Source organism: Paroedura picta, chromosome 14, assembly GCF_049243985.1.
Source record: "Paroedura picta isolate Pp20150507F chromosome 14, Ppicta_v3.0, whole genome shotgun sequence".
NCBI lineage: Eukaryota > Metazoa > Chordata > Lepidosauria > Squamata > Gekkonidae > Paroedura > Paroedura picta.
Window position 1 is genome coordinate 7,981,165 of NC_135382.1, and position 22,409 is coordinate 8,003,573.

Sequence of the window (22,409 nt, forward strand, 5' to 3'; positions counted from 1 at the left end):
AGAACATTAACGCATACTGATAGCTCAGTAGGTTGGGCAGAACTGCAGTGGGTGCCATAGGAGGGAGGCTCTGGGGGAGGGCCCATGGGAAGTGGTGGTTCAGGTCGACCTCGACCAAATGCCTGGAAGAGGAGCTCCTTTAGCAGGCCCTGCAGAACTGTTCAAGTTTGGTGATTTGGTGATTCTAGTGTTTCCCATTCCTCCCCAAAGGCATGAACACAGGATGGGTTTACCTCCTTAATTCTCAGACACCCCCCCCCCCCATGGACTTTTAATAAAGAAATATAACACCGTTTTCTGAAAGTTCCATCAATGGTTCACTTTGCACTGCTAAAGCATGCACTTGATATTCAATCATATGGAGTTATCTTTTGAAATTATTTGGTTTCAGCATTAGTCACAGATCAATGCCTTATAAAGTATTAATTGTGCAAGTTCTAACAATGATCATACCTGGCTTGTTTTTCACCCAGCATCCCACTTTTGTCATTAAGTGCTTCCTCTAGTAAAAGACATCCATTCTTTGTGTTTTGTAATAATCTCTGAAGCTGATGAAGGACAAGTGCTTCGCATACCTCAAGGTCTTCTTGTTCCAAGCTGCCGGTTTGATTACAGATGCTATAAAACAATAACAGGTACTTAATGAAATGTTTACTTAAATCCATTATAAGTAGTTCTGCACTACTCTTCTCCACATAATCAATAACAATCTTCACAGCACACAATTTGAAAATGAATAGCCAGAAGAGATCAAGGATTATCTAAACCAGCCCCTTTTGCTGTGGGACCACTGGGGTCAAGAAAGTTTATTTATCTGATTCCCAACTCATCCAAAAGTTGTCCCCTTCTGAACTCAACAGTGATTGCTAGTTTCCCCAGTGAGGTTTCCTTTGGAACAGAAACTGATGGGACATTAGGAACAAATCCCTCCAGTTTTAAGAACACGTTCTCACCTCTGCTTCCCAGCGTCTTGAGTATTAAACACAAATGGACTTGAACCTACCAACATAGAAACTTGAACCTACCAACATAGAACCTACCAACATAGAAACATAGCATGCCTACTGGATGGGGGATACGCTTCTAGGTAACAATGTGTGTGAACGAGACCTTGGGGTACTTGTGGACTGTAAACTAAACATGAGCAGGCAATATGATGCAGCGGTAAAAAAGGCGAATGCCATTTTGGGCTGTATCAACAGGTGCATTACATCAGAATTACAAGATGTCATAGTCCCATTGTATACGGCACTGGTCAGACCACACTTGGAGTACTGTGTGCAGTTCTGGAGGCCTCACTTCAAGAAGGACGTAGATAAAATTGAAAGGGTACAGAGGAGAGCGACGAGGATGATAGGTTGAGGGACTTGGGAATGTTCAGCCTGGAGAAAAGGAGGTTGAGAGGGGACATGATAGCCCTCTTTAAGTATTTGAAAGGTTGTCACTTGGAGGAGGGCAGGATGCTGTTTCTGTTGGCTGCAGAGAAGATGACACATAGCAATGGGTTTAAACTACAAGTACAACGATATAAGAGCCTCTTGTGGCACAGAGTGGTAAGGCAGCCGTCTGAAAGCTTTGCCCATGAGGTTGGGAGTTCAATCCCAGCAGCCGGCTCAAGGTCGACTCAGCCTTCCATCCTTCCGAGGTCGGTAAAATGAGTACCCAGCTTGCTGGGGGGTAAAACGGTAATGACTGGGGAAGGCACTGGCAAACCACCCCGTACTGAGTCTGCCATGAAAACGCTAGAGGGCGTCACCCCAAGGGTCAGACATGACTCGGTGCTTGCACAGGGGATACCTTTACCTTTACCTTTTACAACGATATAGGCTAGATATCAGGAAAAAACTCCCCCTCACTGGCAGTCTTCAAGCAAAGGTTGGATGCACACTTTTCTTGGATGCTTTAGGATGCTTAGGGCTGATCCTGCGTTGAGCAGGGGGTTGAACTAGATGGCCTATATGGCCCCTTCCAACTCTATGACTCTATGATTCTATGACAATACCAGTGTTCACCGTGCACTTTTCAAGAGTGGGACATATTCACCCTTCTTTCAGCTATTACTCAGCATAGGAGAAAAACAGCCTACCGGGGTCAGGACTGCAATCGACAAAATCACCACAAGGCAAAAACATCACTCAATCGCCATCCTAAAGACTTTGCTCTGTTTTCAAATGTTGAAGCCTTTCTATTGCAGCTCCTCTTGACCACATTCTTGACTGGTCCTCAATTCTGACTCATCTAAGTTGTCATAGACAGGGATCTAGCTAGCAGAAAACCACATTGTGGACTTGCTGCTCTAGAAGGCAACCAGGTATCAGGTTCAAGTTCCATGTTACACAAATTCATATGCAATGACAAGTCTATAGAATCCTTTAAATATGGGAAAGCTGCAGTGATGGTGAAGCACTTTGAAATACAAAACATAGGGGGATACAGCACTTAACCCTTTCTCGAACTGCAATCCCTCTGGCAAGGTTTTTCAGTCATGAGGCTCTAATATGTGAGGAAATATGAATTTCCTGGATTAGATCTGAAGCAAGTACAATCCAGAGGGACAAGATTCAGTGCCCTAGCTCTCTATGCCAGCTCTCTCCACAGAAACCACTTTGCTATATTTAAGATCAGATATTCTTGCATTCATAGGTATAGTTTGGGATACATACAACTCCTGTTGAGTTAGGATCTGGAGAAAGTCATGGTAACAGTGAAGGTAATCTATAGCAGGGGTAGTCAACCTGTGGTCCTCCAGACGTCCATGGACTACAATTCTCATGAGCTCCTGCCATTGTTTGATTGCAGGGGCTCATGGGAATTGTAGTCCATGAACATTTGAAGGCCCACAGGTTGACTACCTCTGATCTATGGCAGTGTTCCCCAAACCCCGGGCCGAGGCCCGGTACCGGGCTGTAGAGCCCTCAGTACCAGGCCTGTGTGTGTGTGGGGGGGAGGCACCAGCGCTGCATTGGGAGCGATCGGTTTGGTGGCCGAATCGCTCTAGCCTAGGAGAGAGGGAGGCCCGGGGAAGGGGGGGAAGAGGGACAGCAGCGCTCACCACGCAGCGCTCACCAGCAGGCGCAAACACGCAGGCACAGAGCTGCCGCGCCTGCACATTTGTGCCCGCCGGTGAGCACTGTGTGGCGAGCGCCGCTCTCCCTCTTCCCCCCCCCCCAGGCCCCGGGCCTACCTGTACCCAACCCCCTGTCCCTGGCCTGAAAAAGGTTGGGGACAACTTATCTATAGTCAAAAGTAAAAACATGTATTCTAGCACTTATACTTCAACCAATCTGAGTGTTCCTGTGATCTAAAATAAGTTCCTGTTCTCCTCCTTTGTTTGACCCACTGGCACAGTCAAGTCCAAGGAACAGGATTTTGTTTTATTACAGTATCAGACTGTAGAGAAAAGTATCAGACTTCCAGAGAAAAGCTAGAAGAGATAAGAATGCTTTCTTAAATGAACAGTGCAAACAAATAGAAAAAAACAATAGAATGGGGAGGACCAGAGATCTTTTCAAGAAAACTGGAGATATGAAGAGAACGTTTCATGCAAAGATGGGTATGATAAGGGATCAAAATGGTAGGGACCTCACAGAAGCAGAAGAGATTTTAAAAAGGTGGCAAAATTATACAGAAGAACTATACAAGAGCGAGCTTAACATCCCTGATAACCACAATGGGGTAGTTACTGACTTGGAGCCAGACATCCTGGAATGTGAAGTTAAATGGGCCTTAGGAAGTCTTAGCAACAATAAAGCTAGTGGTGGTGACAGCATTCCAGTTGAACTATTCAAAATCTTAAAAGACAATGCAGTAAAAGTGCTACACTCGATATGCCAGCAAATTTGGAAAACTCAACAATGGCCACAGGATTGGAAAAGGTCAGTTTACATTCCAATCCCAAAGAGGGGCAATGCCAAAGAATGTTCAAACTACCACACCATTGCACTCATTTCTCATGCTAACAAGGTTATGCTCAAAATTTTACAAGCTAGGCTCCAGCAATATGTGGACCGAGAACTTCCAGAAGTACAGGCAGGATTTCGAAGAGGCAGAGGAACTAGATATCAAATTGCCAACATATGCTGGATCATGGAGAAAGCTAGGGAATATCTACTTTTGCTTAATTGACTATGCTAAAGCCTTTGATTGTGTGGAGCACAACAAATTGTGGCAAGTTCTTAAAGAGATGGGAATACCAGAGCATCTTATTTGTCTCTTGAGAAACTTATATGCAGGTCAAGAAGAAACAGTGAGGACTGAACATAGAATCACTGATTGGTTCAAAATTAAGAATGGAGTTCGGCAAGGCTGTATACTGTCGCCTTGCCTATTTAACTTGTATGCGCAGCACATCATGAGAAAGGTGGGGTTAGAGGATTCACAAATTGGGATCAAGATTGCAGGGAGAAATATCAACAACCTCAGATATGCAGATGATACCACTCTAATGGCAGAAAGTGAAGAGGAATTAAAGAGCCTGTTGGTGCGGGTGAAGGAGGAGAGTGCAAAAGTTGGCTTCAAACTCAACATCAAGAAAACAAAGATCATGGCATCAGGCCCTCTCAATTCCTGGCAAATAGATAGGGAAGAAATGGAGATAGTGACAGATTTTATTTTCCTGGGCTTCAAGATCACTGCAGATGGGGACTGCAGCAAAGAAATTAAAAGACGCTTGCTCCTGGGGAGGAAAGCTATGGCAAATCTAGACAGCATCCTAAAAAGCAGAGACATCACCCTGCCAACAAAAGTGCGTTTCGTCAAGGCTATGGTCTTCCCAGTTGCAATGTATGGCTGCGAAAGTTGGACCATAAGGAAGGCCGAGCGTCAAAGAATTGAGGCTTTTGAACTCTGGTGCTGGAGAAGACTCTTGCGAGTCCCTTGGACTGCAAGGCGAACAAACCGGTCAGTCCTAGAGGAGAGCAGCCCTGACTGCTCCTTAGAAGGCCAGATCCTGAAGATGAAACTCAAATACTTTGGCCACCTCATGAGAAGGAAGTTCTCCCTGGAGAAGAGCCTAATGCTGGGAGTGATTGAGGGCAAAAGAAGAAGGAGACGACAGAGAGAATGAGGTTGCTGGATGGAGTAACTGAAGCAGTAGGTGCAGGCTTAAATGGGAATGGTAGAGGACCAGAAGGCCCATATGAAATCCTCTATACATGTAGTTCCTCTAACTGTGGGCTTTGCAGAAATGAAAGATGACAGCAAATTAAGATGGAGCAGCATGAATAAGCTCACTAAACCCTGGAAATTGGGAAATTTTACTAAATTTTAAAGCTTTTTTTCCAACTCTCCACCATCCATCCATCCATCCATATCCATCCATCCTTTCATTCATATTTATAGATCACCCTCCCTTACGGCTCAAGGCAGCTTAAAGAAAACATTAGATGAGTAACAGAGTACTGGATAAGCTTAGTAACTGTGTCAGCAATGTTAACATCAACAAACCTAGTATAACGTATCAAGTTCAGGTAACTATATCAGCAATCTTAACTATTCTGAATCATAGCATAACATGATTAGGTAAACATTTCATCCACAGAGTGTGTGCATTTCTGGATAAAAGAGGGTGAGAGCTCAGTAGATGTTCTCAGTGACCTCGACCAAATGCCAGGCGGACAAACATGCTTCCTTGGGGCAAGGAACAATAGCTGGTTGGTATTGGCTAAGCTTGGTGCTCTTTGGTGAGGGCATGGCCAGAGAGGCGGTCTCTCAGTTACACTGGACTTAAATTGCATATGGCCTTAAAGATGATTACCAGAACTTTAAGCTTGATCCGGGATTCAACTAGCAAATATTGCAGCTGTTGGAGCATGGGCCACATGTGGGCTCTCCAAGGTGTTCTCATGAGAACCCTGGCCACTGTCTTCTGGACCAGTTGTAGTTTCTAGATCAAGGATAAGGGGAGGCACAAATAAAGTGAGTTGCAGAAATCCAATCTACAGGTAACCGTTACATCGATCACAATGGCTAGGTGTTCCAGGGCCCAGTAGGGTGCTAGTAGTTTGGCTTGGCACAGGTAAAAAAAATGCCAGCTGTGCTACTTTTATGACCTGTGCCTCCATAGAGAGGGAGGCATCTAGGATCACACCCGGCTTTCTGGTGGAGTGAACCACTGACAGTTGCACTCCATCCAGGTTGGGTACTCACATTTCCTCGCTTGGACCTTCTACCTAGCAATAGGACTTCTTTCTTTGAAGGGCTGATTTTCGGCTTGATGGCACCGAACCTCCACAACCAATAGGGCAAGAGGACTTATAAAGATGTTGAATAAGATTGGAGAGAGGACCGCTCCTTGTGAAACTCCACAAGTGAGTTGGTAGTGGTTCGACTTTATTTCTCCAATTACTACCCTCTGTCCGTGACCCTGGAAAAAAAGAGATCAGCCATTCGAGGGTTGTCCCTTGTACCCTGGTATCAGCAAGGTGGCGAGCTGGGAGCTCATGGTCAACTAGGTCAAATTCTTCTGTACGGTCAAGTAGTACAAGAAGCATTGACCAACTTCAGTCCAGCTTGCAGCAGAGGTTATCTGTCAGGGTGACACCCCATGGCCAGGCTGGAAACCTGACTAGGATGGATCTAAGGCTGAAGTTTCATCTCGGAATGTTGATATTTGGTCAGCGACAGTCCTTGTTACCATTTTCCTCTTTTAGCCCCTTGGAGAATTCTCCTGTCAAGAGGCTAATTATCTCCTGGAGGGAGGTTCCTAACCTCTCGTCAGGTGTTTTGAGTAGCCACGAGGGGCAAGAGTCTAGTGGACATGTGATTCGCCTTACTGAAGCTAGCATCCTGTCCACTTCAGTCAATGTGAGCAATCTGAAGCCATCCAATGTTTCCTCCAAAGGTGGTCAAGAGGCCTCTAGTTCACTTTCTGTGTCCAAGATTGGTAGGAGGTCGCGGTGGAGTGTGAAGATTTTATCCACAAAATAGCTCATAAATGCCTCACTGCTGATTTCGGATTGACTATTGTTTTGGTGCCCTTCTTCCAGGGCAGCGAGTGACAAGACTACCCTAAACAATTGTGCTGGGCACGAGCTCGCAGACGCAATGGAAATGGAGTAAAACTGCACTTTACTGATTTAACCGTCATCATATAGGCTTTCATAAGCATCCTATAAGATGTCTCGATGCTTCATCACGAGTCCTCCTCCAAACTCGCTTAGTCATCTCAGTTTGCATTTCTTCTTGCAGAGATTTTCTGTATAACAGGGAGGCAACTTGGGACAGAGGCGGAGAAGACATCAGGGAGCAAACTTGTCAATGGTGGCCAGAATTTAGTCATGCTAGTCACTGACCAGTCCATTTAGAGAAGTGTCGGGAGGCAATGGGTCCCACAAAGCACTCAGGGTTCCAGCTGGATTCAAAAGTTTCCACAGGTGAGCTAAAATTTGCTTGGTGCTCAACTGAGGATGTGGTAGCAGTCACAGCCAGGTCTTCAGGGCATAGTGGTCTGACCATGAGACACTGTCTGCCACCATCAGTTCCAAATCCAAACCCACACTGGATGAGATCCAGGCTGTGGTATGCCTGATGGATAGGGTCCTTGACAAATTGTGAGAGGCCTAGTGTCTCCATGGCCAATACCAGGCCAGGTCCATTTCCAGAGGACAGCAGTTTGGCATTATTATCATACTGTGTTGCATTGTATCACTTTATGTTCTTGTAAAATTTATGTTCTTGTAAAACCACCCTGAGCTGCAAGGTAGGGCAGTATATAACTCAAATGAATGAATGAATGAATGAATGAATGAATGAATGAATGAATGAATGAATGAATGAATGAACGAATGAATGAACGAATGAATGAACGAATGAATAAAATACTTGGATTTAAATGGAAAATATCCATAACCTTCAGGTAGAGAAAAGTGGCATATAAGAACCAACTCTTCTTCTTCTTCTAACCTTATAAGATCCTCCAGTTCTGCTGAGTTCACAGGTTTATTCTTGTATAGCATCAAGCATTCAGAAGCCGCTCTGGCTGTCATTTCTTCTATGTACTGCAGCACGTAACAGAATCCTTCAAAGGACAGATATCCCCTACAGAAATAAAAAGAAATGCTGTTTACAACTTATTGCAATCATTACATTAAAAAGTGTACCAAGCTCCTGTATAAAATCATATATGCTTTGTCAGTCGACAGCTGCAAATCTGAACAAGAAACCAGAGACGTTCCATAAAGTTACATTTTTTTAGTGTGTATGGTACCACTTGAACTCCTGCTTTAATTTTCCCATTCCTATGGTTGACCTTTAACCATCTTTGGTTTCATGCAGTGGAAGGTTTCTCTCACTATTTCAAAGTTGAAGATTGATAAGTCAAAAATGAAACTAAGATCAAGGCTGTTAACAATAAAATGCTTTGGGGGTCCTTAATTCGTGAGGTCACTATAAGTCAGATTCAACCTGGCAGCACATTGAAACACGATTCTAGAAGAGTGGCCATTAAATCCCAAGGTTCTGATACAGCCCAACATGTTTAAATCAATTATTTTGTAGAATCCAGAATCTTTGTCACTTGTGAAAGTCCAATTAAAATCTCTACTCAAATTAAGTCTATTTATGATGTATGAATTATATAAAATTGTTTGGAACAATCGTACTTTTAGTCCAGATGATAACCTAGTCAAAACAATATCAGCAAATCAGAGAACTCTGGCAAAGGCTTAGATCTGAGGATTTTAAATTTCAAGACATGCTACAAATGTTTTAAGAAAACTACTGAGCATTGCAGGAGTAGACACTTAAAAAAAAAGACAGGGTTGCACTTACGTGGAACTGTTGTTCATCAAGTGGACTTCTGTGCAGTCCCACATGGGTTCTGCGGAATCGCAGGCCTGCCACGGAGAAGTAGCCAGCTTAAGCTTTAAAAAGCTCCCAAGAGTGCTTGCCTCTCCCTTCACAGAGGAAGTTTCCTGCTCAGAAGTCACGTGACATGGGAGGGGCTATCACTTTCCCCTCAGTCCTTTCCCCTTGCCACTAAGGGACAATCAATAGTCAGCAGCCCACGTGGGGCAGAGGGAGGGTTGTGTGACTGCACAAAGGCTACTTGATGAACAGCAGTTACAAGTAAGTGCAACCCTGTGTTCATCTTTGTGGCTTCTGCACAGTCCCACATGGGAGATTAACAAAATCACTCACCCTGGCTATGTGCGGAGTGCTGATTGCACCACCTTTCCCACTGCTGCCTCCTTCCCAGAGTCAACGTCAAGATAGTCATGCCCAGCAAAGGTCCCCGGCATAGACACTGTGGCTGCTCTACAGATGTTGGATACTGGGAGACCAGCCACGAAAGCCGCTGATGATGCTTGAGCTCTTATCAAGTGCACTGTGATCCGCAGCGAGCAGTCAGGTTTAGATGTCTTATAAGCCCAGGTAACAGCCTAAACAATCCATCTAGAAATTGTTTGGGAAGACACAGGGCCATTCCGCACCAGGATCCATGTAGCAAATTGTTTGCTGAACGAAAAATCGCCATCTTAAATAGTGGAATTCAGCGTAACGCATACCTGCCTTTGTAGTGGAATCCAGTTGCGTTTCTATCGTTTCCCACAGGGTTCTGGTTACCCACAGGGTTCCAGTCTCTGCAAAAATAGCTAGCCAAAAATCGCTAAGCTGTGTCCCGCCCCTGGCTGTCAAGCAGCCAATGGGCGGCCGTTATCATGTTCCCAAACAGCCCCTTTCCCTTTAAGGAAGGTTTAAAAAAAAACACACACACACGTTGCAACGAATATGCATTGATTCATTGCAACGGAGAGACCCATCCAGCTAGCAGGTGGTGTTTGAGCTGCCGTTTCATCGTTGCCATGCTCCCCCCGAGTGAAAAATGGTGCTTGGTGACTTTAAACAGAGGAGCTGCAGCCAGGGAAGCCTAGCTGGGTAAACGAAGGCTCACTGGTGCGTTGATCTCCGCTCGCTCAGAGAAAAAAAAATGGTGACCGCTTCGCCGGAAGATCAGAGGAGAGAGCCAGGGGGAGGGACTTTGCAGAAACCGCAACAATGGTAATGCACAGAACTTTCCCGCTAGTGTTGCAGATTGGTTGCAGGAGTGTAGCGCTTTCCGGAGGGTGAATCCACTTTTGGGGATTTCCCTGAAAGTGCTACAACGAAGCGCTTTTTGCAGATCGGTTTCAGGAGTGTTGCAGATTGTCAACGACGTTGTGCATAATGGCAAAACTGTAGCCATTTCAATTAGTAACCATTGTGCTATTTTGGACGAATGCGGAAAGCCCCACAGTTTTGCCCTTATTTTGTACCATTAATACAGAAGAAAAATGCCTTGTCTTGTCTAAAGTCTTTTGTTCTCTCTAAATAAAAAAAACAGTGATCTACAAACATCTAGTGTATGCTTCTGTCTTTCAAAATGCATAACCGGTTTAGGGAAAAACACAGGTAACACCAGACATTGTCCCAAATGAAACTTAGAAATAACTTTAGGGACTTAACCCACTTAGAACAAGTGACAAACTCCACTAAGTGACCACAGGGGAGACAGGTGGATACAAATTCTTTAAGCCTTTGAAGAATAAAGCAGAGGATGCGAAAAAATTGGTCTGCCGTCTACAAAGTCATGCGAAGCATAAACAGCTGCCAGGTAGATCCTGACAGAGGAATTGGACAGCCCAGAGTAATGTCAATTAGCATGAGAAGATGTTATGAAGGAAACAGGATTCTGGCACATAACCAGAGTCCCGGAACCATTCTACAAATTTGCGCCATTTCGCAGCATATGAAATTTTCGTGGATGGGCGCCTAGCCATTTCGAGAATTCCCCACACTCTGTCTCCAACTATCGGCCTACACACCAGGCTGTGAGGTGGAGGGAGCGGGGACTGGGATGGAGGGAGTCTCCAATCCCTCCCAATGTAGGAGGAAAGCATCCTCTAAAGATGCTGGATCCTTACTGCCCCTAGTGCAGAATTTGGGGCACCTGGTATTGCTCGCTGTGGCTGAAAGGTCTATTGCTGGAAAGCCCCATCAGTGGAAGATAGGAACCCGAAATTCTAGTGCTAGGGACCATTCTTGGACTCAATTCATGTCCCTGCTTAGGGCAACTGCGCATGAGTTCAAGAAGCTCCCAATTCTTATGGACCTTGTGCCTCCCTGATTCCTCATGTAATATACAGCAGGCTACATTGTCTATGGTCACCAACATTCCCTTTACACATTAATATATTAATGTGTAAATAAGTCTCATGCTCTTTCCAATGGCCACTGGCCAAAAGGTGCAAGCAGTGGGCTCCCCATCCCTGCAGAATGCATCTGTATACAAAACTAAGGCCTCTTGCTGGAGTCCCAGTGGAATTCCCTTGGACAAGTTAGAGGGAACCGCCCACCAGGCAAGAGACCTCAAAATTCATCTAGGAACTGAATATCGCATCCTTGTATTGATGAACTAAGGCTTACGAACGTACAAACTTAGGTATGAAAAAACAAATACACCAATACAGGATGGGGGATATTTGTCTTGGCAGTAGCATGTGCGAAAAGGATCTAGGAGTCTTAGTAGACCATACATTGAGTCAACATGAGTCAGCAGTGTGACTCGGTGGCTAAAAAGGGCCTGTGCAAAATGCCTCTCAGGTTTGTTTCCAAAAAGCATACTTGTTGATCTGTTCTGAGTCCTCCATCAAGATGGCCTCTGCTTGAAACAGCACGTGTGCTGAAAGTCCCTTAGAATTAAGACTCAGTGCTGAAAGCCAGCAGCATGATGGTGGAATTTATTTTTTTTAATTTATATATATAGATATAGATATAGATATATATACACACACACACACATACATACACATATACCGCCCTTCACTACGGCTCTGGGCGGTTTACATAAAACATTTTGGAACATTCACAAAAAACACTATCGAAATCAATATAACAATATAACAATAACAACACATCAACTGGAACAATTAGAACAGCACTTCAACAATAACTTGACAATTCCTCAGTAAGTTCGGTCCCTCAATCTGGGGGGGCACCTTTAGATGTTATGGGTCAGTCGGCCCCATCAAATGGCTGGTGGAAGAGCTCCTTTTTGCAGGCCCTGCGGAATTGTGGAAGTTCCGTCAGGGCCCTGATCTCTTCGGGGAGTTCATTCCACCAGGTGGGGGCCAGGACTGAAAAGGCGCTGGCCCTTGTTGAGGCCCGACGTGCCTCTTTAGGGCCAGGGATTCGTAGCCAGTTGGAGGTGGCAGAGTGTAGAGCTCTTCTGGGGGGTATAGGCAGGGAGGTGGTCTCCCAGATACACTGGGCCCACCTTAAGCTTAATCCGGAATTCAACTGGGAGCCAATTGAGTTCTTGGAGTACCGGCCACTGTGTCAACTTTCAGAACTAAGTATCAGCAAGAGGGCTAAGAGCCAAGATGATAACAGAATCGGTTCTGACCTTGAAACTGAAGCAGTTCCACAGAGTTAATAATAACTTTTACTATGACTGGTAGTGATAAAATGAAGCGCAACAGACCTTAAGCATAATTAGTTTGTCTTAGAACACAACTGGCAACAAAAATAGGAAACTCCACTCACTTCAGCAACCCCCCAAAGTAGCAGAGGTTGAAGAGATCCAAATAACATAAGATGCCCATTTACTAAAAGGCACAATACCCTCCTAATTTGCATTAACAACTTTCACAAAGACCCACTGAGAAATGCAAGGCAATGTTAACTTCACCTCGGAACTGAGGGCAGCCAGGAAGGGACTCCTTCAGTCAGGCATGTGTATAGTTCAGCATTTTAAAGGGGCTCCCATCAGGCCAGGCTTCCAGGTTTCTCACCTTGGAATCCGGGAAGCTGGGTGGGAAAAGAGGGGCTTTATCATAGAATCATAGAGTTGGAAGGGGCCATACAGGCCATCTAGTCCAACCCCCTGCTCAACGCAGGATCAGCCCAAAGCATCCTAAAGCATCCAAGAAAAGTGTGTATCCAACCTTTGCTTGAAGACTGCCAGTGAGGGGGAGCTCACCACCTCCTTAGGCAGCCTATTCCACTGCTGAACTACTCTGTGAAAACGTTTTCCTGATATCTAGCCTATATCGCTGTACTTGTAGTTTAAACCCATTACTGCGTGTCCTCTGCAGCCAACAGAAACAGCATCCTGCCCTCCTCCAAGTGACAACCTTTCAAATACTTAAAGAGGGCTATCATGTCCCCTCTCAACCTCCTTTTCTCCAGGCTGAACATTCCCAAGTCCCTCAACCTATCTTCATAGGGCTTGGTCCCTTGGCCCCAGATCATCTTCGTCGCTCTCCTCTGTACCCTATAAATTTTATCTACGTCCTGCTTGAAGTGAGGCCTCCAGAACTGCACAGAGTACTCCTGGTGTGGTCTGACCAGTGCCGTATACAATGGGACTATGACATATTGTGATTTTGATGTGATGACCCTGTTGATGCAACCCAAAATGGCATTCGCCTTTTTTACCACTGCATCACACTGCCTGCTCGTTTAGTTTACAATCCACAAGTACCCCAAGGTCTCGTTCACACACAGTGTTAGCTAGAAGCGTATCCCCCATCCAGTAGGCATGCTTTTCATTTTTCTGACCAAGATGCAGAACTTTACACTTATCTTTATTAAATTGCATCATATTCTCATTTGTCCATTTTTTCATTGTGTTCAGATCTCGTTGAACTCTGTCTCTATCTTCCGGAGTATTTGCCAGTCCTCCCAATTTGGTGTCATCTGCAAACTTGATGAGTAGTCCCTCCACCCCCTCATCTAGATCTTTAATAAATACGTTAAAAAGTACCGGGCCGAGCACCAAGCCCTGAGGTACCCCACTACTCACCTCTCTCCAGTCTGATGAAACACCATTGACAACAACTCTTTGAGTGCGGTTCTCTAACCAATGCCCTATCCACCTGACTATCTGAAAATCCAGATTGCAGTCCTTCAACTTATCCATCAGAACATCATGGGGAACCTTGTCAAAAGCTTTACTAAAATCCAAATAAATGATATCAACCGAATTTCCACGACCCAGCAAACCTGTTACTTGGTCAAAAAAGGAAACCAGGTTGGGTCTGGCAAGACCTGTTGGAGACAAATCCATGCTGACTTCCTTGGATCACCAAATTGTCCTCTATCCATGTTAACCTGCAACCCAGACACTATCCTTTGGCTACTGCCATCTCTAGATGTGCCTAAACACTTTGACCTGTGGGAAAAAAACAGATGTAAAATAGGCACTAAGCCTTTCTGCTTTCTCTGCATCTTCAGTTAGAGTTTGTCCATCCGCACCCAATCGTGGGCCTATTGCCTCCTTTACTTTACGTTTGCTCCTCACATAACTGAAAAATCTTTTCTTGTTACAATGGGCTTCCCTGGCCAATCTTAGCTCACTCTCAGCTTTGGCCTTTCTGATGATTGATCTACAGTGCCTAGTAACCTGTAGGTACTCTTCTTTAGAGCTCTGTCCTTCCCTCCATTTCCTGAACATTTTCCTTTTCTTAGTTCCTCTTGAAGTTCTCTGTTCATCCAAATAGGCTTCTTAGAGCTCCTGCAGTGTTTTCATCTTTCTGGGATAGTCATTGATTGAGCATGCAATAGCTCTTATTTGAGTAGCACCCACCCTTCACATACTCCCTTCCCTTCCAGCATTCTCATCCATGGTATGACACTCATCATGTCTCTGAGTTTATTAAAGTTTGCCCTACAAAAATCCAACATCCACGTCTGGCTACAAGCTTCCTTGGCTCCCCATCTCAAAAGGAATTCTATGAGGACATGATCTCTTCCCCCTAGGGTCCCCACCTCCTTCACCTCATCCACCAACTCTTGCCTGTTGGTCAGTATTAAGTCCAGTATGGCTGAACCTCTTGTGGGTTCATCTACCATTTGATAAATGAAATTGTCAGCCAGGCAGGTCAGAAAGTTGCACGACTGAGGACTCTTTGCAGAGTTTGTTTCCCAGCACACATCTGGGAAATTGAAGTCACCCATGATGACAAGGTCCTGCCGCTTGGATATTTTCTCAAGCTGCTCACAAAGTGCAGCATCCACATCCTCTTGTTGGTCAGGCGGTCGGTAGCAGACACCAACCACCACACTGTTTGTTTTCCCCTCGCTTATTTTCACCCAGATGCTTTCCACTGTAGATATGCTCTCCTTCACTAAACTTTCCTGACAGGTAAGCCCTTTCCTCACATACAGTGCCACTCCTCCACCTCTTCGATCTATTCTGTTTTTTCTGAACAGTTCATATCCATCCACCATTACATTCCAGTCATGAGAATCATTCCACCAAGTTTCTGGTGATGCCTACTAGATCATACCTTTCCATCAGCATGAGAAGTTCCAGCTCTTCCTTCTTATTGCCCATGCTTCGGGCGTTAGTATAAAGGCATCTGAATCCTTTAACTTTTGGTTCCCTATGAGCTGGCTTTGCCGGTTGGGCTGCCCCCGATCGTTCTCCTTCCTTACACTCCCTATGTTGATCGTCTCCTTCCCCTTGCGGCTTCAGTTTAAAGCTCTCCTGATTAATCTCCCCAGGTTCCTGCCAAACACATTCTTCCCCAGCTTCGATAAGTGCAGTCCATCAGGTGCTAGTAGGCCTTCCTCAAGAAAGCCTATCCCATGGTCCCAGAAACCAAATCTCTCCTGCTGGCACCAACTACGCAGCCACTGAATCACCTCCATTATCTTCCTCTCCCAACGCATTCCTCTTCCCTTGACAGGCAAGATTGAAGAGAATACCACTTGTGCCCCCATTTGCTTGAACTTCCTCCCCAGATCTTGATAGTCTGTTTTAATAGGAGCGATGGTATTCAGGGACATGTCATTCGTTCCCACATGGACCATCACAAATGGGTAGCGATCTGTAGAGTTGAGGATTTGGGGCAGCCATTCTGAAACATCTTTAATTTTCGCCCCTGGCAAGCAACATACCTCTCGGGTTAGGGGGTCGGGCCCAGCCACATGGTGATCCATTCCTCTTAGCAGGAAGTCTCCAATTACCAGTACTCTTTTTTTTTTTCTTCTCAACTCCATTTCCTTCTATCCCCGTGGCCTCTTCACTTTGTCTTAGACTTTGTTTTGGGACCTCTTCCCTTGTTGACCCTTGCACCTCCTCTGCCAGGGCCTGAAATCTATTCTGGAACTCCAAAGGCCCCGAGAACTGTCGCGCTCTACGCCGTTGAGTCTTTTTCCGAACTGTCTGCAGAGGCTCCGTAATGTGGTCAATCCCCTTATCCTCTTCAGGACTGGTTGTATCCTCTTTATTCCGAGTTGCACGGCTGTGGTCTATGAACTCCTCCCCTTTCTTACTTTGGGTCAGAGCAATAATACTGTCTTCTAATCCCCTAATCCTTTCCTCCAAAAGTTTTACCAGTTTATACTTGGGGCAGATGTAGTCCATCTTGTCTTCTGGGAGGAAGGCAATCATGTCACACTCACTGCAGATGATGGGATGATGGGATGAGTATCCTGGAGGTCCATTGTAAGTTCTAGGCAGTGCAAGTACTAGGGAAATATAATCTACTGATTCTAATTACTCGGCCAAGAACCCCAGGCTAAGAGCCACAGGCCAAGAGCCCTTGCACCTCTGGTGAGGATCAGCCCTTTTTAATCCTCCCAGTAATCACCTCACCCAGTCAGCACAATAGCCTCACCTGGTCAGCAGCAACACTCCCCAGTAGCCCTCTCTCCACGTGCTCTCAGTTTTCTGAGGATGGCATGCAAACAAAGCCTCGTGGAAAACATGCAAGGCTATTCAAACTAGAGATGTACAACTTTTTAATATTGGGTCTGTTGAAGCCCCCAAAAGTTCAGGATATCCTTGGCGTGCCAGTATTTTTTACGTATATGTTCAGCTCAGGTAGATCTGAGTGCACGCCCCCCCCCCCTGCCTCCAGTTTTCTCCCCTCAGAGCTGATAGGGCCAAGCTTGCACATAGCCAAAGCCTTCGAGTCTAGCTCTATTAAATCAAGCCTTAAGGATAAACAGGCGGCAGAAAGAACAGTCAGCTCTGTTGTGTGACCCCTTAGGGAGAAAAGGCATGGAAAATGGCTGTTTAGCAACACCGTTTTAAAGCCACAGTTGGCACAATCCTGAGAAGACCCACTTTTGAGACATAACAACAAAATGGAAAGCCAGACACTTTTCTTCTTTAAATGTGGCTGATTCCTCACTGGAATCTCTGTTGATGACAAAAATCTTTTGAAAAACAAATCTCCTTAGTTTCAAGAATGTGGTGAAAGGGGAAAAACAGAGAATAGCAATAGAAATCTTCTCTTTCAAGCAGCAAAAAGAGAACTAAGGAAGCCACAACCCCTCTTCCTTGGTAATGTGACTGTTTTGGCAGAAAAGAGAGAGATGAGGTGTTCATAGTACAATCTTCCCCAACCCCCGGGCCGTGAACTGGTTACCAGGCCGTGGGGCCCTTGGTACTGGGCTGCGGCAGAGGGAAGGGAGGTGCAGGCGCCGGTGTGCCAGTGGCCAATCCTCCCCCCCCCCGTGGCGTGGCACCCAACTGCGCCTTCCCCCCCCCCGCGGCATTCGCTGCGTTGGGGCCTGAGAGCAACCGCCGCTTTGGCAGCCGATTGCTCCCGGGCCCCAGCGCAGCGACCACCATGCTGCCGGGGAGGGGGGAGGCGCAGGCGGGTGCAGGCACAGAGCTGCCATGCCTGCGCGTTGGCGCCCGCACCTCCCTCCCTCCCCCATCCCCGGGCCTCCCTCTCCCTCCCCCCCCCGCCAAGTCCCCGGCCCGGAAAAGGTTGGGGACCACTGAGCTTTGGAAATCTTTTTGGAGAAGCACACAGAGTTCCCAATGTGCACCTCCAGAGAACCCTCAACCATGAAAACAGGATATCCTCACTTGTAACTGTGGTTCATCTAGTTGTTACAAGGGTATTTATTTAATTTGTTTCCTGCCACTCCCAGGCTAGCTGGCTTGTGACGGGTTACAGTGTAACAGAGGCACGCAAGCCAGCCACCAGATTTTTCACTAGCAAAGTAGCAGCTCTGAGCAGCCCTTCCAATCCCACCAACAGGAAAACGTAACACCAAGGTAGGTAAATATTCCTTTAGAGTGGCGTAGAGGTTAAGAGTAGAGGTTTATAATCTGGCATGCCGGGTTTGATTTCCCCACTCCTCCACATGCAGCCAGCTGGGTAACCCTGGGCTTGTCACAGCACAGATAAGCGCTGTTCTGACTGAATGGTTCTATCAGAGCTCCCTCAGCCTCACCTATCTCACAGGTATCTGTTGTGGGGAGAGGAAGGGAAGGAGATCGGAAGCCGCTTTGAGACTCCTTTGGTCAGTGAAAAATGGGATATTAAGAACAACTCTTCTAACAACAACAAGTCCATGTTCCCAGTGGAGAAGGAGGGGAGGATGTATGGCTGCAGATGGCCAACTCTATGAACAACTGTTACAGGTAAGGAAACCCTGTTTTCATTGGCATTGCCCTGTACAGTCCCACATGGGAGATTACAAAGCTTTCTGCACACACAGGTCTTATGTGAGCAATGCAAAATAGCTATTCCCCCTGCAACCTCCCTTCTTGAATTAACGTCAATTGCATAATCCTCACAAAGGTATCAGCCAAGCAGCCATACAAATATCCCGTAAAGGAATCCAATAGGCTTCAGAAACAGCTTGAGCCCATGCAGAGTATGCTTGAATCACCAAAGGACATCACATGGAAGCAATATCATAGGTTGCCCTCACTACAGCCACTATTCACCTGGGGATTGTTTGCAAAGTGACAGCTTTTCCTTTAGAAGGGCCTGCATAACCCACAAACAGCCGAGGTGATCACGTGAAAGATTCTGTTCTCTTTAAATGAAACAGAAGAACTCTTTTACCATCCACTGTGTGAAATGATTTTTTCCACTGGTGAGGATGCTACAGGAAAAAGCACTGGGTGTCAGAACCCTCAAGGTTTCTGTCATGATTTTTGATGTGCAACAGTCCACTGTGTAACCATTTTGAAATGTCTCTTATTGTCTTTGAACTTTCCCCCTGCTGCAGTTTGTATCACCTGTAGAATTAGGCAGTGCTCCAAGGTCATCCTTACTGAATGCTATCATGTCTGGCGGAACTCCCAGCTGGGCACCTGCAGTTGGGGGGGGGGGTGTTGTGTCTGGCTGGCTTGTGAAACTCAACGGGTCTGGGAAAGGCGGGAAAAACCTGAGGGATACGAACTGGTGCTTGACCTGTAATAGATTCAGCTTTGTAAGTCCTGGGAGATCTGCTTCAAATAAACTTTCATTTTTTCTACAAGTGAAGTTTTTATTTCAAGTCTGTCATTCTGACACTGGGAGGTTAATATCTGGAGAGAGATGGAATTTAAATACCACTTTAGGGACAAACTGAAGGGTGAAGCACAACCCTGTTTGGATTAAATTTGAGAAAGGCTTAGTCTGACCTGAGAGCAGCTCACTCACCTACATGTCTGGCAGACGTTATTGCCACAAGGAATGCGGCCTTTAACGACAAGGGAGGAAGAGTACAAGAATCTAAAAGCTCAAATGGTGGATGTATTAAATATGTCAAAACTAATGACAAAGACTACTGGGGATTGACTGGGGTCACGGGGGGGGGGTGTACATGTTTTCTAAACCTTTCTTCAGTGTCCAATAGGAAAACAGAGACCCCCACTCCACTGGGAAGTGAAAGGCTGAAACTGCTGTCAGGTGTACTCTGATAGATGTATTGTCCAAGCCTGCTCTTTGCAAAGAAAACAAGTAATCAAACACCAATGCTAAAGGAGTGTTAGCAGGGCCCACCTCCTTCTCAAAGATCCAATTAGAAAAACATGTTCATTTATTGGTATAAGAGGCCCTGGTGGAAGGTTTGCAAACATTCAACAAAACTGACTTAACTTACTTGGAAAAGGAAGCCAAGGTGGAAAATGCCAGCAAGTACAGTTCAAAACCTGAAAGTTGGAACTGTGGGATCCCTGCCGTTCCAGCAGATCCAGAGTCTTTGGGAAATGAAGGAAAATTCCCATTTATGCATACCTCCATGATATACATTACTGTCAAGTGATTCAGTTTATATGAACTTAATACATATAGATGAAACTTAACAGTGTTATTTTCACTGAGTTCTCATAACAAAAATAAAACATTCACACTCTTTCTTCACCTGCATACCAGATCAAAATGGGTTTGTACAACTGTTAGGGATGTGCACCAGGAAAAGATTCAGTACTTTTTGGATTCAATTTGGTACATCGACCTAGATCCCATTAAGTGCCTCCAGCAGGTCTTCCCTCAAAGCCTGGGCTGTGTGGGAAGGGCAGGCAAAGGCTTGGGGACGCAGGGCTGGAACAGTCTGGTCAGCCCTAGACTATAAAAATAAAAATTATTTTCATTAAAACTTTTAAAAACCTGTTATTAAAACATTTAAAACCATGTTTCAACAGCTGTCCGATCCTGGGATTGGGTGGAGTAGGTCTAGAGCTGACCAGACTGCTCTAGCCCTGCGTCCCCAAGCCTTTGCCAGCCCTTCACACACAGCCCGGGCTGTAAGGGAAGACCTGCTGGAGGCACTTAATGGGATCTAGGTCGATGCACCAAACTGAGCCTCTAGTGGCGCAGGGTGGCAAGACAGCCAACATGCTGTCTGAAGCTCTGACCATGAGACTGGGAGTTCGATCACAGAAGCCGGCTCAAGGTTGACTCAGCCTTCCATCCGTCCGATGGCAAACCACCTTGTATTGAGTCTGCCAAGAAAATGCTATAGGGCGTCACCCCAAGGGTCAGACATGACTTGGTGCTTGCACAAGGGATACCTTTACCTTTACATGTATAGTACATGCATATTCTTCATCGCCCCAAGCCACTTATGGGAGGGCGGCATACAAATTTAATAAATAAAAATAGTAATTATAATACTTAGAAACTAGAGAAGAGCCCAAATAGCAGGAGCATCTGGCTTTTTGCAATATATCTTCCACTGGAGGTTACCAGTTGAATTAAAAACAGGAAGAAAGCAAAAGCAAAAGAAAGCAAAAGCAAAAGCAAAAGCAAGCAAGAAAGAAACACTTTTTCACCATTGATTTTATGATAAACGTAATGTAAACCTTATTTGTTTAGAAAATGTATATGTTGCCTCTCCAGAGAGCCACTCAGGGCAACTTACAAAGTAAAAACAATATAATACCACATTAAAAAGGTGGGGCAGATTAATGGCAGCTTAAAATGACGTTCAGCAGCCAAAATCCTCAGACTAGAAGCACATGGTAAAAATACCTTTAAAAGATGGAACCCTCAGGTAAAACCATGATCAAAGAGAAATGTTTTGACCTGGTGCCCAAAAGAGAGAAGCTTAGGTGCTAGGAAAGCTGGGAGGCCATTCCAAAGTACAGGTGTCACCACTGAAAAAACTCTGTCTCTTGCTGGCCACCTGCCTCACACTGATAGGCAGGGGCACTGAGGAGAGGATCTTAATGGGCAAGCTAGACAATAGTAGTCCTTTGCCTACCCCAGCCCCCTCTGAAAACCATTCCTTTTAATATGCAAACAAGGCAGACACATGAATGATCAAACGCTGGCTGTTACTGAAGGTCTAGCTTCTCAGAAATAAGCTTTATAAACTTCATTAGAGAATCTGAAGATGTTGGGTTTCATATCTGAGAGGCAGACAGACAGATACTACCAAGTGCTTTGCATATAAAACAGCAAAAAGAACAATTAGTTCATCTCAATGCATACATTTGTACTTTAGTCTACAACCCTGTCCTTGAAAAAGAATGCAACACACCAAGCCATTTTCTATAAACAAGTCTTTTGTACAACTCCTGGACCAGCAATACTCAGTTCCTTGGGAGTCACATATGTTTCTTTCACACGCTACCTGTGGTTCTTCTCCAATTGGGGAACAGGAAAGTGGACAAGGCTCTTATGGAGTGGGGCTTATCATTGACAGGAGGTTCCTGCCTTGAAATGGCCAGTGAGACCAATTATGCCCAAGCTGGAATGCCCGTGATGGCGGCGATAGGGCTTCGGGGAAAATCCCCAACCTGTGTTAATGAAATGCGGATTCTTCTGTGGGCCTGGGACCGCTGCGGGTGCAGGCGAGGGCTATGTTGGCCTAGCCCCGTGTATAATCAAAGGAGATGGGCTTTCGGTCCCAGCTCCTCCCCTGACCTACGGTGTCCCTGCAGGGTTGCCTCTCACCCCTGCCAGCTCTGCGACTCTGCGGAGCTGACAGGGGTATCCCCCCACCTCCACCATGCTGCTCTCCACCATTGTGCAGTGGGGCCCCATGCCCCCAATCCCCCCTGCCACCATTTCAGAGGGCTTCCAGTGCTTCTGGCCCTGTGTTGCCTGTTCATATGTGGGGTCTGCTAGAGGAAAATGTAAGCCACAAGGAAACCAGCAGTACAGGCTTAATACCACAGATGGATGTATACATGGCTCTTCTAATAGACAGCAAGTGAAACTATATCGGCTCTGGACATGTTC

At 45.7% G+C, this 22,409-nt stretch overlaps 1 protein-coding gene across 9 annotated transcripts in view; it reads right to left on the bottom strand.

Annotated features, from left to right (window-relative positions):
- KIZ (kizuna centrosomal protein) overlaps nt 1-22,409 on the bottom strand; it is a 133,075-nt gene that overhangs the window by 73,180 nt on the left and 37,486 nt on the right. For all 9 annotated transcript variants that reach the window (XM_077309469.1, XM_077309467.1, XM_077309465.1 and 6 more), the window contains 2 exons: nt 7,903-8,037; nt 454-618 (listed from right to left, as the gene is read on the bottom strand). In XM_077309469.1, coding sequence (XP_077165584.1) covers nt 454-618; nt 7,903-8,037 — 300 coding nt within the window. The remainder of the gene's footprint in view (nt 1-453; nt 619-7,902; nt 8,038-22,409) is intronic.